The 15,706-nt window shown below is 34.6% G+C and overlaps 1 protein-coding gene across 2 annotated transcripts in view; it reads right to left on the bottom strand.

Annotated features, from left to right (window-relative positions):
- The window catches only part of MTTP (microsomal triglyceride transfer protein), a 59,404-nt gene that overhangs the window by 38,543 nt on the left and 5,155 nt on the right, over positions 1-15,706 (bottom strand). The window contains exons 1-4 of one of the 2 annotated variants that reach the window (XM_055111660.3): positions 14,039-14,434; positions 9,938-10,099; positions 3,129-3,316; positions 1,704-1,847 (exon numbers count right to left, since the gene is read on the bottom strand). In XM_055111660.3, the coding sequence (XP_054967635.1) occupies positions 1,704-1,847; positions 3,129-3,316; positions 9,938-9,998 (393 nt within the window). In that variant the 5' untranslated portion in view covers positions 9,999-10,099; positions 14,039-14,434. Of the gene's footprint in view, positions 1-1,703; positions 1,848-3,128; positions 3,317-9,937; positions 10,100-14,038; positions 14,435-15,706 lie in introns of those variants that run through there. The other variant, XM_034958944.4, reaches the window with a different exon arrangement.

Raw genomic sequence — 15,706 nt, 5'->3', positions numbered from 1 at the left:
CAGCACCTAGCACACAGTAAGTGCTTAGTTCATTTTAGCTATTATTAAGTAAACAATAAGTAAAACCTTTATCAAAGTTCAACTCAGTTGAGCCCCATATAATCTTATTTGTTTATCCTTTATTTTAGAAGCATCTATATTCAGTATCCCCTATGAGCAAGGTGCTGAATAGACAGATACAACTCTGCCCATGAGAAACTTATTCTGAATGTGGAGAGCCAAGACATAAAAGGAGAGTGACAATACACTGTGATAAATGCTTTGACAGAAATAGGCCCAGGGGTTTGGAAAGATGTCGAAGAAGGCTTCATAAAATATTCAGTGCAAGGCATAATTCTGGGTGCTTTGGGGAAGGAGGGAGTGGAAGGGCATGGAGGTGAAGGGGAGAGGCTGAAATACAAAGAGGAATTGGATTTTTTTCTATCCAACACCCATAATCTAGCAATGAACACAAATGACCAAAAAGAAAGTGATAAGGGTCATGAGTGAGCTGCAAAGTGCTAAGAGCATTCTAAAGAGTGATGGTTATTTCCAGCTGGCTGGAAGGGTATGAACTTTATGACAGAAATGGCATGTGAGCAGTCAGAAACATGGCAAGTATTTTGACAAGTAAAGAAGGAAGAGAAAGCATTCTTGAAGATAGTGATTCATATTTGGTTGTAGGCGAGGTGAAAACACAAGATTTCTTCTTGTGAGTTCCTTTTTAGAACTTCATATAAAAATGTGCATCATGATTAGCAATATACATATATGAAATGTCCAAAGTATTTGTTTTCAAATACTTCAGTTGAAAATAAATAAAGTATTACTTTATCAGTATATAAAGATCAGTTTTTCTTTATTTTGAATTTAGAAAGTGAAATTTCAGAGACGTATGGAATTATAACTCAATGTTCCCTTTCTGTTTTCCTGCTTTTGTTCCTAAAATTGAGCTCTCATCTTTAGACACATTTTTATGTATGTAAACACACTATCTGTAATTTTCATAAACACAAATATGTAATGCCTAATAATCAACTGATCACAATTGTTTCTCAATTCCAAATTTATTAAGACCATTTCAATTGACTAGAATCAAGCCATAAGTAATGCACACATAGAATTTTTAAAACAGATTTTCAAATATATATTATAAAGTGTTCAATCATTATTTTAATATATAAAAGGCTTTTCCATGTCACAGTTTTAAAATAATTTCTAAAGGCTTTAAAAAAACTCTACTTTAGACTTGTCATACCCTTTTAAAATCTTTAACCTTGTACTTTAGCCAGATATCGATAATCTCATAACAAATCAATATTACTAATCTCAGTTGGATCATTTCAGTCTCATAATTTGTCTCCTTTCCTGAATTCATCCAATCATGCTTTGATGACTTGCTTTGTTACATTATGTTTGTAATCCCTTATAATTTGATGAGAAATTTACCTTTTAATAATGCCTTTCATCAATAAATAAATACTTGATTCCACTATAAAGATTTCCAGAAAAATAGGAAACAAATTGGCTAGTAAATGTAAGGGAACTCAGGGCATTGATTCAGTTTGGAAACATTTAATTTACAACCTCTGTTCTTTAGTTCTTGAAGAAATTCCATTTACCATAAAAGTAGTTACAATGTGATTACCTCAAAATAATATCTACTGAAGGGAAGAAAAATATGAAGTTGGAGAAAAAGTTGTGGAATCTAAACGCCCCTTTACCTTTCCATGGATTAGATGAAGGAGCGTAGGTCTTTGCAGAGCTTCCAAGTTTTCCTTTCCCATTATTTTAGATGGACTTTTTCCTTTGAAGATGCTCTTCTCTCCTCTCTGCTGATTCACATTTTCAACATTTACATCCTTTATCTGGAGTAACAGAAAGAAAGCTGTTAAAAAAAACTTCCTATATCTGTCTTCATCAGAGTCTCTCTGAAAATAAAATGATAAAGAAACAGAAAGAGTTGGCCACAATTTCTTCTGTCATTTTTCAATTCATGATTTATAGGACCTTGCCACTCACTTTAAAAGAATGGAGAAGGTATTTAAAAACTAGGTTTTTTAATAAGGCAAAAATAGCAATACTTAAAGAACTCTGTGACTTTAGGCTTAAAATAATTGTGACTTGAATGTGATTCTTTCCTATCATTGCCACTCTTCATTTGTTTTTTGTGGTTGCTGTCTGCCTGATCACTTCACTTTCTTTACCACTTGTTGGAAAGGACCCCTGCCCTATTCTACCTTATCTGTGTAAATAAAAATAAAGTCTAATTACTGAATAAGGAGGAATATAATGTTTTCTGGAGAACAGTTTACTGTTGTATTGAGAAATGGCTCAGAGAGATGGATGATGATGCTTAGATCTAACTTGGAAAACACAAGAGCAATTAGAGACACCCAAAGAAGCAAATATCACTTGTAAATGTATTGCTATGACACCTCAATATAAAGGACACCAGCAACTACTTGTTCCAAGTACTTTGTCCTGTGTACCTGTTTCACACCAAGATGTAGAAGAATAACTGACTTTACTCAAGGAATCTATTATCTTTAGGTTCTTGAGAAGCAAATAAGGGAATCACCATATATTACAATTGGAAAAGTCCCCAGAGACCAACTAATTTGGCCTCCCTTCTCAACACATAAATCTAAACCATTTTAACTGACCAAACACTGTTATTCAGGGGAGTACTTGGTTCCTTCCTCAGGAAGAACACAGACTAGGTTTACTCTCTCTTCAGTAATTCCACCTGTTGTATCAAGGAATGCAGGAACCTCCTAACTGATCTCCTCTTGAGTTAGAGTGGTCTAAATTGTTTTTCATACAACATGGATTATTGACCCTTCTCTCCCAGAGCATTTTGAAAAGACTCTAGTATAACGTCCCTATTAACATGGTCTATAGAATTGAACACCATACTCTGGTCGTTTACCAGTATATACCTTCTATTGTCTGTTGCAATAACTTGGAAAGATCAGTTCACTTTTCATCAGCAAAACCTTTAAATACATAGAACTGCTAGTTTTAGTGATAGATAAGAAACTAAAGGGATTTATAAACGGGAACCCAATACAAGTGCTGTCTAATGGTACACTTCTCAAAAACTTCTTATATCTAATCTTTGCATTTATCTGGTAGAAAATGCCCACCGTTATTTGGATCAACTGGTCATCATCACCATCAGGATTCCTCCATAGTAAGGCCACATCCACGTTGGAGGAAATGCGGTAGCCCACGCTGTCTTGCAGTTTTCCTTTGCCCCGATCAAGAAGAACTTCAGTGGAGTACGTGAGCTTGTACAGCCGGTCATTATTTAATGAGAGACCAGTTGTGTGACCTGCATAAAGATAATGACACATATCCAGTTTTCATTGTAAGGGAACATGCTGTCTCACCATCAGTGCATCTCTCTACCACAGTGGGGCTGAGGAAGCTTGGTAAATATTCGCTGATTGAAACATGGTGCTACTTCATCTGCTGAAATCATTGACTTGAAAAACATAGATAAACAAACAAAAAACAAACAAATAAGCTCCCATTTCAGAGAACCTTAGTTTGTATTCCTAATCACTTATCAGATAGTGCCATGGTTGAACTATAGATATTTTGGGTTTTTTTTGTTTAAATGCCATTGTATTTCTCTTAATTATATGAACATGATTTCAAGTAGAGGACCCACCAGGAATTGGTTGATAAATTTAATATGAGCCATTCGTAATTAACGTATTATTTAAATGCAAGCAGATCAATGCCAAGGTAGTTTTAGTGGTTAGAAGGAAGTTCTTTAATTTGGACATTTTTGATATTTAAGAAACATCTCTTCAGTGTAATTTACTCTATTAATGTAATTATCAAACTTTTAGTACAAAGGTACATTTCAGCGTTGCACATATGTAACTTTAAATTAGCTGTGCCCGAATAAAATAATGTTTTACTATATGAAATCTTAGTACAGGCTTAAAGTTGGCATGGGGTAATTTAAAAAGATCAAATAGTATACAAATCTGTACTGTGAGCCAAGAAAACTGATGTATGAATGAGTTCACACAGTATCCAATTCAGTTTACCTAGCCCAAAGAAATGCCAAGGAGCAAGTCTTTCCCAGAGATGACTTAAAATGTATGGTCACATAAATCTTTTTTCTTTTGTATATTTTCTATGTATGGCTCTCAGGAGATAGTTAAAAAAGACTTCAGTTTACCTTATTCCTCAATGCTAATGGGGTTGCATTGCCCAGTTTACTATGACACGCAACCATAATCTTTTTTTCTCTCAGGAAATATACATATGGGGAGAGGGACAGAAAAGGGGTTTGGGGTGACTAGACAAGAAGCAAAGCAGCTGAGAAAGGTGATAGCAAAAATTACTTTGCAATGCCTGAAAAGGCCTTACCCACCTACACAGTAAAAATCTGTTCACTGTCTCCTCTACATATGACAGCACGTACTTGCCCAGAGGAAATGGTGGTCAAAAATCCATCATCTGCATGTTACATGTATTAACTTATTTAATCCTCACAAAAATCTAATGAGGTAGGCACTATTATTAGTCTCATTTTATAGATGAAGAGACTGAGGGGACACAGAAACTATATAATTTACCTAAGGTCACCCAGGTAATTCATCATAGAGACATGATTCTTTTTTTTTTTTTTTTTTTTTGAGACAGAGTCTCACTCTGTCGGCCAGGCTGGAGTGCAGTGGCACGATTTCAGTTCACTGCAACCTCCATCTCCCAGGCTCAAGCAATTCTCCTGCCTCAGCCTCCTGAGTAGCTAGTAATACAGGTGTGTGCCACCACTCCTGGCTAATTTTTGTATTTTTAGTAGAGACGGGGTTTCACCATGTTAGCCAGGCTGGTCTTGAACTCCTAACCTCAGGTAATCCACCCACCTCGGCCTCCCAAAGTGATTATAGATGTGAGCTACCACGTCTGGCTGGAGATATGATTTTAATCCAGGCTGTTTGTCTCTAAAGATGATGCTCTTATCTATACTATATATCTCTAAAACTATAGGTTGAATTATTTTCCATTCCTAGGCAGTGAGCTAGAAATTTATTCATTCATTCAACTAGAATATAGTGAGTACCTTTTGAATAGTAAGTACTTTTTAAGGCTCTGGGACCACACCAGTTAACAAGCAGAGAAAGGCAGAGAAAGTTTCTTCTTCTTTCTTTACTTTTTTTTTTTTTTTTTTTTTTTTGAGACAGGGTCTCACTCTGTCACCCAGGCTGGAGTGCAGTCGTGCGATCTCGGCTCACTTCAACCTTCATCTCAAGTGATCCTCCCACCTCAGCCTTCTGAGTAGTTGGGACCACACACTCACGCCACTAAGCCCAGTTAATTTTTGTATTTTTGTAGAGATAGGGTTTTGCCTTGTTGGCCAGGCTGGTCCTGAACTCCTGAGCTCAAGCAATCCACCCACCTCACCCTCCCAAAGTGCTGGGATTACAGGTGTGAGCCACCACACCCGACCAGCAGACAAAGTTTCTACCTTTTGTAAATTTAATACCCTTTGTAAATTTTCTACCCTTTGTAAATGTAAATTGGAAGGTACATTTAAATGCGATGGAGAAGGGCAATAAAAAAATGAGTACATAAGCAAGTTATATAGTATGATAGAAGTGCTCATAAAGAAAACTGAAGCAGGAAAGGGAATGGAGATGCTGAGAGAAAAACCTCTGTGGAAAGGTGACATTTTGGACAAAGGTTTTCGGTGAGCCACACGGATATCTGTGGGAAGGGCATCCCCCTCCCCCAACTCCTACCCTTTCTACCCCTTCCCCTCACAGAGGAAACAGCAAGTGCAAAGGCCCCGAGGAGGGCTCCTGCAGGTGTAATGGAGGAAGAGCAGGGAGACCAAAGAGGCTGGAAATGAATAAGTAAAAGACACAGTGAAGGAGACAAGGTAAAGGAGGTACCTATGGGTGGCAGGAAGATTTGGGGAGTTTGAGTGAGATGGGACGCTGCCATAGAATTTTGGGTAGTGAAGTCACATAATCTGTCGAACCTTCAAAGAAAAGGGACAAGCATTTTCATAGGAATCAAGAAGAGCCCGGAGAAGGAAGTATGAAAGGATCTAAATGTGTATACACAAAACCAAGCTGTGTCCAAGCACCAAGTCAGGCAGAAACTGAGGTGTGAGACACAGAAGGCAAAGAGAGTCAGGAAAAACCTTGAAGGGGATGAAGACTGGGATTCCCTCTTATCTCTATGTCTTCTGCATTGTAATTGGGGACTCTATAGCGGGTTCAAATACTGGCTTTCTGGTCAGGAAAAATATTTCGGTCAGGAGGCCTTCTTTTTATGACACCTATCAAATTCCACATAGGGCATAAAGGAAATACATGTTGTCTTATCTAATCCTCAGAGCAATTCTGAAAAGTAAGCATTGTGTGAGAGAAGATAGAAGCTGACTCCAAGTTCAACCCAACATAGCAAATATAATGCAGATTTGATGGTTAAATTGACCAAAATCCAAGTTCTGTGGACTATATTAAGGTGTCCTCTGGTTAAAATAACTACGAAACATTTGTAGGAAGGTAACCTTTCTTAAATTCCAAAGCTTTCCAAACTATTATGTTATTCACTTCTTTTCTTACCTCTACTTTACTGGCCATATAATAAATCAATTTTTGACTATGAGTAGGAAATGTTAAAGCACAGAAAAGAATGGGCCCTTTATTCCTCCAAACTGTTTCCTACCTCTTTCAACAGGAGATAAAGCCTAAAACGGTTCAAATAAGGTGGACTGTGCTAGAGTGTCATCCTCTTATACTTTCCTTTTTGATAAGTATTTCTCTGTTTATGCTTTGCAGAGATCTGGCAACACTGGGCATTGGGGCATGTCCCATTTATATTGTTGACTTAATTCCTTTTGTAGGATAGTGCTCTTCAGAGTATGTATAGTAATATTTTTTGATAACTGTTGTTAGATAAAACCAAAACAGAAAGTAATATTAGCCAAAAAAGTCAGAATCTCTTTCATTTGCCCTTCAAGTGCATTTAGAATTTTTAAGTGACTTAAAAGCAACAAAACTGTTAGTTTTGAATCTTCAAGAAATATTTTTTAAATACTCCTTTGTCAGATTTATATGAGTACAATCACTGATAACTGGCTTAGTCAAGAAGACAAAGCAGAGCTGAGTTATTGGTGAGGTTTGAAGAGACATGCAGTGATGATAAGGGTGATAGGTAATGGCATTTATGAACCCAACAGAAAACTAAAGGGTCAGAAGTTAAAAAAGAGGATGAAGGGTAAGAAGAAAAAAGAACTGGAAGATGACTAATAAAAATTGACTAAAAAGTAAGGGTGGGGTGAGGGATTGAGAGAAAGACTGGAAATGAAGGAAGTGTACAGGTTTAAAGGTGACAAAATTAAATAGAAGGTAAAAATACTATATAAGGAAAACACAGAGAAGACGCTGAAAATAGTCCAACCATGACAAAGTATAATTAAGAAAAAGTAGGGAAAACTTGAGTCTTTAGAAAGTTCACACAGCAAATCATATAGATGTGCTCTTTTATCCTAATCCTAATACCCTCTTCAGATTCCAATCTGCCATTCAATTTTCCTTTTTCTTTTCTTCCTTCCTTTCTTTCTTTCTTTTCTTTTCTTTTTTTTTTTTTTTTTTTGAAACAGAGTTTCGCTCTTATTGCCCAGGCTGGAGTGCAATGGTGTGATCTCAGCTCACTGCAACCTCCACCTCCCAGTTTCACGCGATTCTCCTGCCTCAGCCTCCTGAGTAGCTGGGATTACAGGCTTGCGCTACCATGCCTGGCTAATTTTGTGTTTTTAGTAGAGATGGGGTTTCTCCACGTTGGTCAGACTGGTCTCGAACTCCCAACCTCAAGTGATCTACCCACCTTGGCCTCCCAAAGTGCTGGGATTACAGGCATGAGCCACCACACCCAGCCTCAATTTTCTTTAGATTCTAACCTGCCCTTCAACATCCACCCAGATCTGAGGATTTACCAAACAGTTGCATTGGTAATTTAGAGATGAGTTTTGAGGCAATGAGGCATGGGATCCCCAAATTTTAAATGGACTGATTTTAAGGTAAACTCTTCACAAGTTATTTGCTAATTAATGTCAGTTGTTACAAGGGCAAAGAATATATAATTAAATCATGGTACCATAATGCAAAAAGTTATTCCATCTAGGTAAAGAAGCTCTCAAGTTGTACACTTTTAATTTATGATATCAGCATAAGCAACGTACCACGATGCTGATGAAGCTTAAGCTCTCTTGCCCAGGATCCTTCCAAAGACTCCAGAAGTGGACCCTAGCAATGTATCCACATGCCATATCTTTTTCAGTAACCTTTGCAATAGTAAGATATTTTTGTAATCTTTTCTCAAAAGTGGCCCCTAAATTATGTATATTTCAAGCTTTAAAAATCTAGATTTACTACTAAGCTTGTTTACAATAAACTGTAGCTACCTATAATATTCTAAACCACATTTTCTCATTTATGCCGTTTCCCAATTATGCCATTGTCTAGTGTATGTGTATATTTAAATTTTTTATAAGTATATTTGAAAACATGAGGTCATCCAATGTTCTAGTTTATAAAATGGGAAAACAGGAGAAGCTCATGATAAGTACCATGTCTCAATTATTTTTCTCAAAATACTTATGGTATTAGGTTTGATACTATGGTATTTAAATCACACATATTTTGACTACTCAACAGTTTATTTGGCAGATGAAATAGTAAGTCCTCTATATAACACTCTCAGTCAGATATAATTTATAAATCTTCTTCTCATTAAAAAATTTCTTTTGTCCAAGTAAGAACTGTATGTTTAAATAGTAAATATTTAGAAATTGGTGAAAATATTTTCTTTAGTTCAAGAACCTACAGTGTGATTTGCTGAGGTGAATTGGTTTAAATTTAGCCCTCTATTGCTCCAATAATGAAGATTAGGTTTTTTTCCTCGTGTGGAAATTTTCTACACAAAAAATCCTGAGGCAAACTTTACTTTAATATCAAAAGCCACATTTATCCCTAACAGGTTTTAGAAGTTTATAAGTGAATTGTTTTCTATCAATTACTTAGAGTACATGGTTTTAAAATTGGTCCCTATAATGCTATGTTGTTATATCAATTGGTTTTTAACAGTGTGTCTTCCTAAGAAACTAAAAAGTGATCATTTTACACAATGCAGCATTTGGAAAACCGATGTTTATAATCTAGCTGATCTGAAACATGATTCTATATTAATACACTTCACAACAGTTTTATGAAACCATTCCTCATAAAATGTTTTTTCGCTTGCCTTTTCAATGGTATTAATTCATATGTATTTTTAAAATTAATTTCATCTTAAAATAGAAACTGTAAGTAGCAACATTGTTTTTCCAAAGATAATGTCTTATTTCTTAAATCTGTATCAGGAAATTTAATTTTCTTTAATTCACTATGAATTCTATCATTTTTTAATTGTAACGGAATTAAATATATGTTGTGCCATTTCATTCATAATTCTTTGGCAAATCAAATGCCTTTTTCATTGGGTCTAATTCTTCTTGAGGTCACATTGCTAAGCAACTAAAAGAAAATTTAAGAACTCGGTTTTTTTAAAAAATCCTCATTTACAATTCAAATGAAGGAGCTGCATTCAATGTGACCAACAGCAGCAGGTAACAATAGTGGGTATCTTTTTTCCTTCTTTTAAAAACAGACCATGAATGAGAAATTGAAGCAAGAACACACTGGTCTGAGGAACTGAAACTAAAAGAAATATCTGTTTTCTTAATGTTCGTAGGGATTTGAATTTGGTTTTCATTTCAACTCAGCCATGCTTTCACAAACATTCCAAAGTTACATGGTTTTGAAGATAGTTTAGTCAGAAACTCTTTCACTATTCACTCACACAAACACACACACACACGTATCTGCCTCCAACTCCAAAGATGGAAATTAAAGTTTAGCAAAAGGCAACACAAACTTACCTTTAACAGAAGCTGAATATGAGGAAATGAAGCAGAGAAAAAGCACAGCAAGAAGAATCATATTGACCAGCAATCCTCAACTGCATCCAGTGCCCAGCTAGGAGTCACTGAGAAGTGGACTCTTTCAATGGCAGCCAGTGAGGGAGTGACCCTCTTCAGAACCTGCAACAATCATGTTTATCTTTGGGGAAAGGTCAGACTCCAAACTCCAAAATCAGGACCTAAGTTCACTGAAGGGCTCACTATTAATGATTAAACGTAGGTGGGCTGCAGTTTTCAGTCTCTCACTCTTTTTAATTTTTTTTCACCCAATGAGGAAACTTTAAATGTTTTCACTTTTGAGAGCTAAACCAAACCAGTCTACCATCCTATAAATGCAGAAGTACTGAGGGGCATTCAAAGAAAAAAACTGGTGGTGATACTTCTTTCTGCTTAATACATAATCATCATTATGCCTGTAATAGTAACTGCCTATATTCACATTACAATACTATGTGGGAGGGTAGTAAGGATTCTCAAACTCTGCTAAACCTAACCAAATTTTAATATTTCTTGTATGGACATCTTTGAATTTTTATGCTATTATAAAAAATTCACACTGAATTTTAGGATTTAAATTTAAACTGTTAAGTCATACCACTACCAATCACTTCAAAATAATGTTAAAGTAGATAGAATTTTCATGAAACATAGATGATTGTCCTTATGTGTGAAACTGTATGAGGTTGGAGCAAATCAGCATTGTCTGTCATTAGCACACTAGCAAGCCAATTATTTCATAGTAGACCTCTATTTGTGTCTGTGACAACACACATTTGTCTGAGTTCCCAAACAGGCTGGATGCAGTCCTGTCCTTTCTGAATCTCATTTCTAGGAAGAGATTAAGAGGGGGAATTCCAGATCTTAGTTCTTTTGCTACAGAATATTAATTAGAAAACTTCTGTAGAATTAAAGCAAATACCCTAGTATGGCTAAGGCCATACTAACTGAAGCAATCCTTGTCCCTGGAAACTCCCATGAGAGAGACCTGATATGAACAAAACCTACTAACCCTACTAGAGCACATAAAGCCTGCTAAACCTACTAAACCTATAAAATGAGGTGACTTAGGCCGCCTGTGGGAACGTTTTGGCAAAGAAGGGGAAAAATGTGCTAGCAAAGGGCTATTTGAATGTATTTAAAAATATTTATGGCCATATTTTAGTATAAAATGAATTCTTAAATCTATCCTGGTCACTCTCAAAACCCTTTTCTCAAACCGTAACCTTGAGCTTAAATCTTCCAGACAATCTAGGTAAAAGATAGTAGACTTGATACAGACACAATGCAATTTAAAATGTAAAAATCTACAAAGTTAAGCATATTTCCTCTTGAATTATATATATGAAGATCGAAACATGAAAATTGTTTGTTCTTCTATTGGGATTAGAATTTCATTTGCTGTCACAAATTTTGTATAAAAAATATAGCTATAGTACCTAGCAAAAGTAAATTGTTTGGTTGGAGAAACCCCCTTAAGTTATAAATACTTTCGGGAGTTAAACAGAAAAGTAGCTTTGTTAAAGAAATGTAAGTTTTTATGAAGAGTAGGGATTTTGAATACAAGGCAATGTGAAAGTGCTTTGTTACTTTCCATTTGAATAGATTTCTACAGTTTGCCACAATTTCTGTGATACATACATAGGGATATAAAATCATTATAGTCACTTGAACTTTACTTACATATTTATTTAAATTAAAAGCTAGTTTGTATTGTATTTGATTGTATGAGAGCTGTCCTTATGTATTTTCATTTGAGGCTCACAGTTACAAGACCTTTAATGTTTGTGGTTAGGCTATGTGGTGCATGATACGTGCCCTTCGGGTAAAGTACCATTCGTTGTCAAGTGTTTTCCAGAGTCCAACCAATAAAAGACATATCACTATTGCCTAACAAACTAAATTCTATTTCATTTGAGCATTTGATTTCCACTAGAAAGCTCCTATGAGTCACTGTATTAAGTAGCGATTTCAACATAAGATGTTCAAATAAGGCTGCTTCTGCTGGTTATAAATAACATCATCCTTTTATAAAATATAAACATAACTTTTTTCTTTTTACAAGGACATTTTAGAAAAGACTTCTGGAGATTGTTTCATTACAGATGACATAAGAATGCCAAAGCCTTTCCAAATTCAGTAAACTCTGTGTATCGAAGAAGTATGCTCTTCTGTTACTGTTGATCGTGCACAGCAAACACTGTGCAAGCATGTGAGCACTACCTCCTAAAACTCACCAGCTATTTTACATAACATGTGAAGCAGGGCAGAAGCAAAGCACAGTAAAAAAACAAGAGCTGCCATCTATGGAACAATTACATACTTTGTTAATCACCTTACGTTTTTATAATAATCCTTACAACAGTCATTTGACATATTAGAAAAATGAGTCTCAGATTAATTTACTGAAGTGATATTAGGACTACAGAAAAATAAACCTTGAAACCTAGACCCAAGTATTCTTCTTTGCTTAAAAAAAATTACAGGTGGGGAGTGAGAAAAAAATTGATTTCTTACAGATGACATGCAATTGTTAATTGGGACTGTCTTCATAATAAGTCATCACAATTTTGTATGAAAACTAACAGAGCCCTTGATTTTTGTGAAATTGTGGTTAGACATTCAGGCTGAACATACAGGGGTAAAACTGATCTATGACAGTTAGATCAAAATCAAATGATACATTTCAAAACAATGCTATTGCAATGAAATTCCTTAGGTAGTACATGACACTGTGAAATATTTGCCATACTTCCATTTGCATTGATAAATAAGGAGACTATGAAATAAAAATGGATGATTAATTCCAAAGTACAGTTGTGTTTCTGTTGAGTGTCAGAGGTTGTCAGGAGTTAACGTATTTTCTTAGATTAGAAGACAAATGAACTTCACCCCACTAAAGGTTGGAAGGAAATGTATTACCCTACTAGATATAGAAAGTCAGGATGTATGAAAGCTATGTGAAAAAACAGTCTGTTTATAACATTGAAACACTTTGTTCTTAGAAAGAAGCATGACATTAATGAAAAAAAAATTTAGAAGGACACTTTAAGTTATCCCTACATGGTCATAATAGTTTAAACTCTAAAAGTATTTTCAAATCAATGAGGGAGTTAGCATTTTGAAAGAATCTTGAAAAAATTTCTTAAGTTAAAAATATTCTTAATGTGATGACTTTTTTTATTCCAAGGCAAAATTATATAGGAATACATACAATAGTTTGAAAGGTATTGTTTAAAAATTCTCTACAAGAAAATAAAGATTCATTGAATTCCTTATCAAAAGCAAACTTGGTTTGAAACACTGGGAATCTAAGACTCCAAAAAGAACATTCATTTTTCCAAAATAGAGTCACTAACCAAATTTTCTACCCCCTATACATATATATGCACATACAAATTTGACAACAACCAAAAAAATCCTTTGTATCATATCAGTTACCATAAAAGGATTCTAAATTATCTTTGACCACACAAAACTGAATTGCTAGCATTTAAAGGAGAGAATTGATGGAAACTCTTTTAGTAGACTACTGTAAATACAATAAGATTTTAATTTTGATCAGAATAAATTTATCGGACATTTAAAAAAAGAAATTTCAAAACCTAAAATATAATAATATCCAAGTATAAATGCAATTTTCCTTTTAAAGTATATATGATACAACAATTACATTTATGAACTAATTCTTAATATGTAGATATAAAAATATGAATTTATTTGAAGTGGAACAAGAAGCCAATTGTTTTAAATAATTACCAAAATAAGAAAATAAAAAATGTTAAAGAGAGGTCAAGAGATATAGAGGATAGAGTGAGTGGTGCAAAGGCAATATTTGGGGAATATATTTGAAGAATTTCCAAGAACTATTGAAAGGCACTGTATCAGTTCTCCATAGCTACCATAACAAATTACCACAAAACTTAGTGGCTTAAAACAGCAGATTTATTGTCTTATACTCTTGGAGGTCAGAAGTCTAACACTGGTCTCACAGGGATAAAATGAAAGTATTGGCAGGTGTATCCCTTTCTAGAGGCTTTAGGGGAGAATTTGTTTCCTTACCTTTTCTAGCTTCTAGAAGCTACCTGCATTCCTTGACTCGTGGTCCCTTCCTGCATTTACAAATCCAGCAAGAGTAAGCTGAATCCTTTTTACTTCATATCACTCTGACCATCTCTTCTGTCTCCCTCTTCCGTTTTATGAATCCTTGTGATTATACTGGGCCTGCCTAAATAATCCAGGATAATCTTTTTACCCTGAGGTCTGTGGATTGGTAACTTTAATTTCATCTACAACCTTAACTTAGAATATCACAGGTTCTGGAGATTAAGACATTTAACATCTTTGGGGAGCCATTGTCTGCCTATCACAGATACCAATCCACAGATTCACAAGGCTCAATAAGTCTTAAGCAGGATAATTTTTAAACACACATACACACAAGTAGATACATCATAATTAAACTGCAGAATATCAGAGAGAGAGAAGATATTTAAAGGAACTAGATAGAGAGGACAGATTATTTTCAAGAAGAAAGAGAAGCAGACAACTACTAAATTATTAACAGTATCAATGAAAATTAGGAGACATTAGAATGTTGTCTTCAATGTGCTGAGAGAAAATACTTGTGAATTAAGTATTCTATATATATTCTGTAAAGATGTCTTTTAAGTATAAACTTGAAATAGAGATTTTCCAGAAAAATTAAAACTGAAAATTTACCAGTAAAGGACTCCTCCAAATGACATCTTTAAAAATCTGCTTCAATTAGAAAAAAATTGACCCCAGATAAAATCTGAGATGCAAGAAGGGATGAAGAGCAAAGAAAGTATGGTGGAGAAACACACTGGCTCTAATAATAGTGTCTTGTGGAGTTAGGCATAAAGTGCACAAAAAAAACCATTAAAAATGGTGTCACAAGGAACTTTGTGGTATAGTGAAAATTTGGATACCATGTTTGATTAATGACAAAAATAGTTCAATAAATTATGGCGTATCAATTCAACAGAATTCCATGAAGCCATTTTAAAATAATACTATATAAGTGTGTATTTTGTATAGTTTGGTATATGTAAAATATGTAAACTTGTAAATATAGTATATTTACCATATCTTAGTAAGTAAAGGAAGCAGTCTGCTAAACAGCAGATGTAGATATGGTTTGAGATTTCTTGTTTAAACAATATACATACATATGAGCACAGAAAAAGGATTAGAACAATATTCACTGAACACCTTAATAATTATTATCCCTGAGAGACGGAATATAGTTTGTGCTTGCATTTTCTTTTTTTGCCATTATATTTTCTCACATTGTATAATGTATATGTTACTTTAAAATAGGTTTATTGTTTATAACAGTTTTAGATTTACAGAAAAATTGCTAAAATAATAAAGATTTCTCATATAGCCTGCACAGTTACTTCTGTTAATAACTTAGTGTAGTTGATTTGTTATTATTAATAAACCAATATTAATATATTATTAACTAAAATTCATACTTTATTTAGGTTACTTTTGTTTTTACCTAATTCTTTTTTTCTTTTCCAATCTCCCATCCAGGGTACATTACATTTAGTTCTCAAGTATCTTTAGGCTCCTCTTGGCTGTAATAGCTCTGAGGAGAAATGGTCAGATACTTCGCAAGATACTCCTCTAGTGAATTTTTGTGGTATTTTTCTCATGATTTGACTGAGGTTGTTAAGTTTGGAGGAGGAATACCACAGAGGT

This window comes from Pan paniscus, chromosome 3 (assembly GCF_029289425.2).
Source record: "Pan paniscus chromosome 3, NHGRI_mPanPan1-v2.0_pri, whole genome shotgun sequence".
Classification (NCBI taxonomy): domain Eukaryota; kingdom Metazoa; phylum Chordata; class Mammalia; order Primates; family Hominidae; genus Pan; species Pan paniscus.
This window is presented reverse-complemented; position numbering and strand designations above follow the sequence as displayed.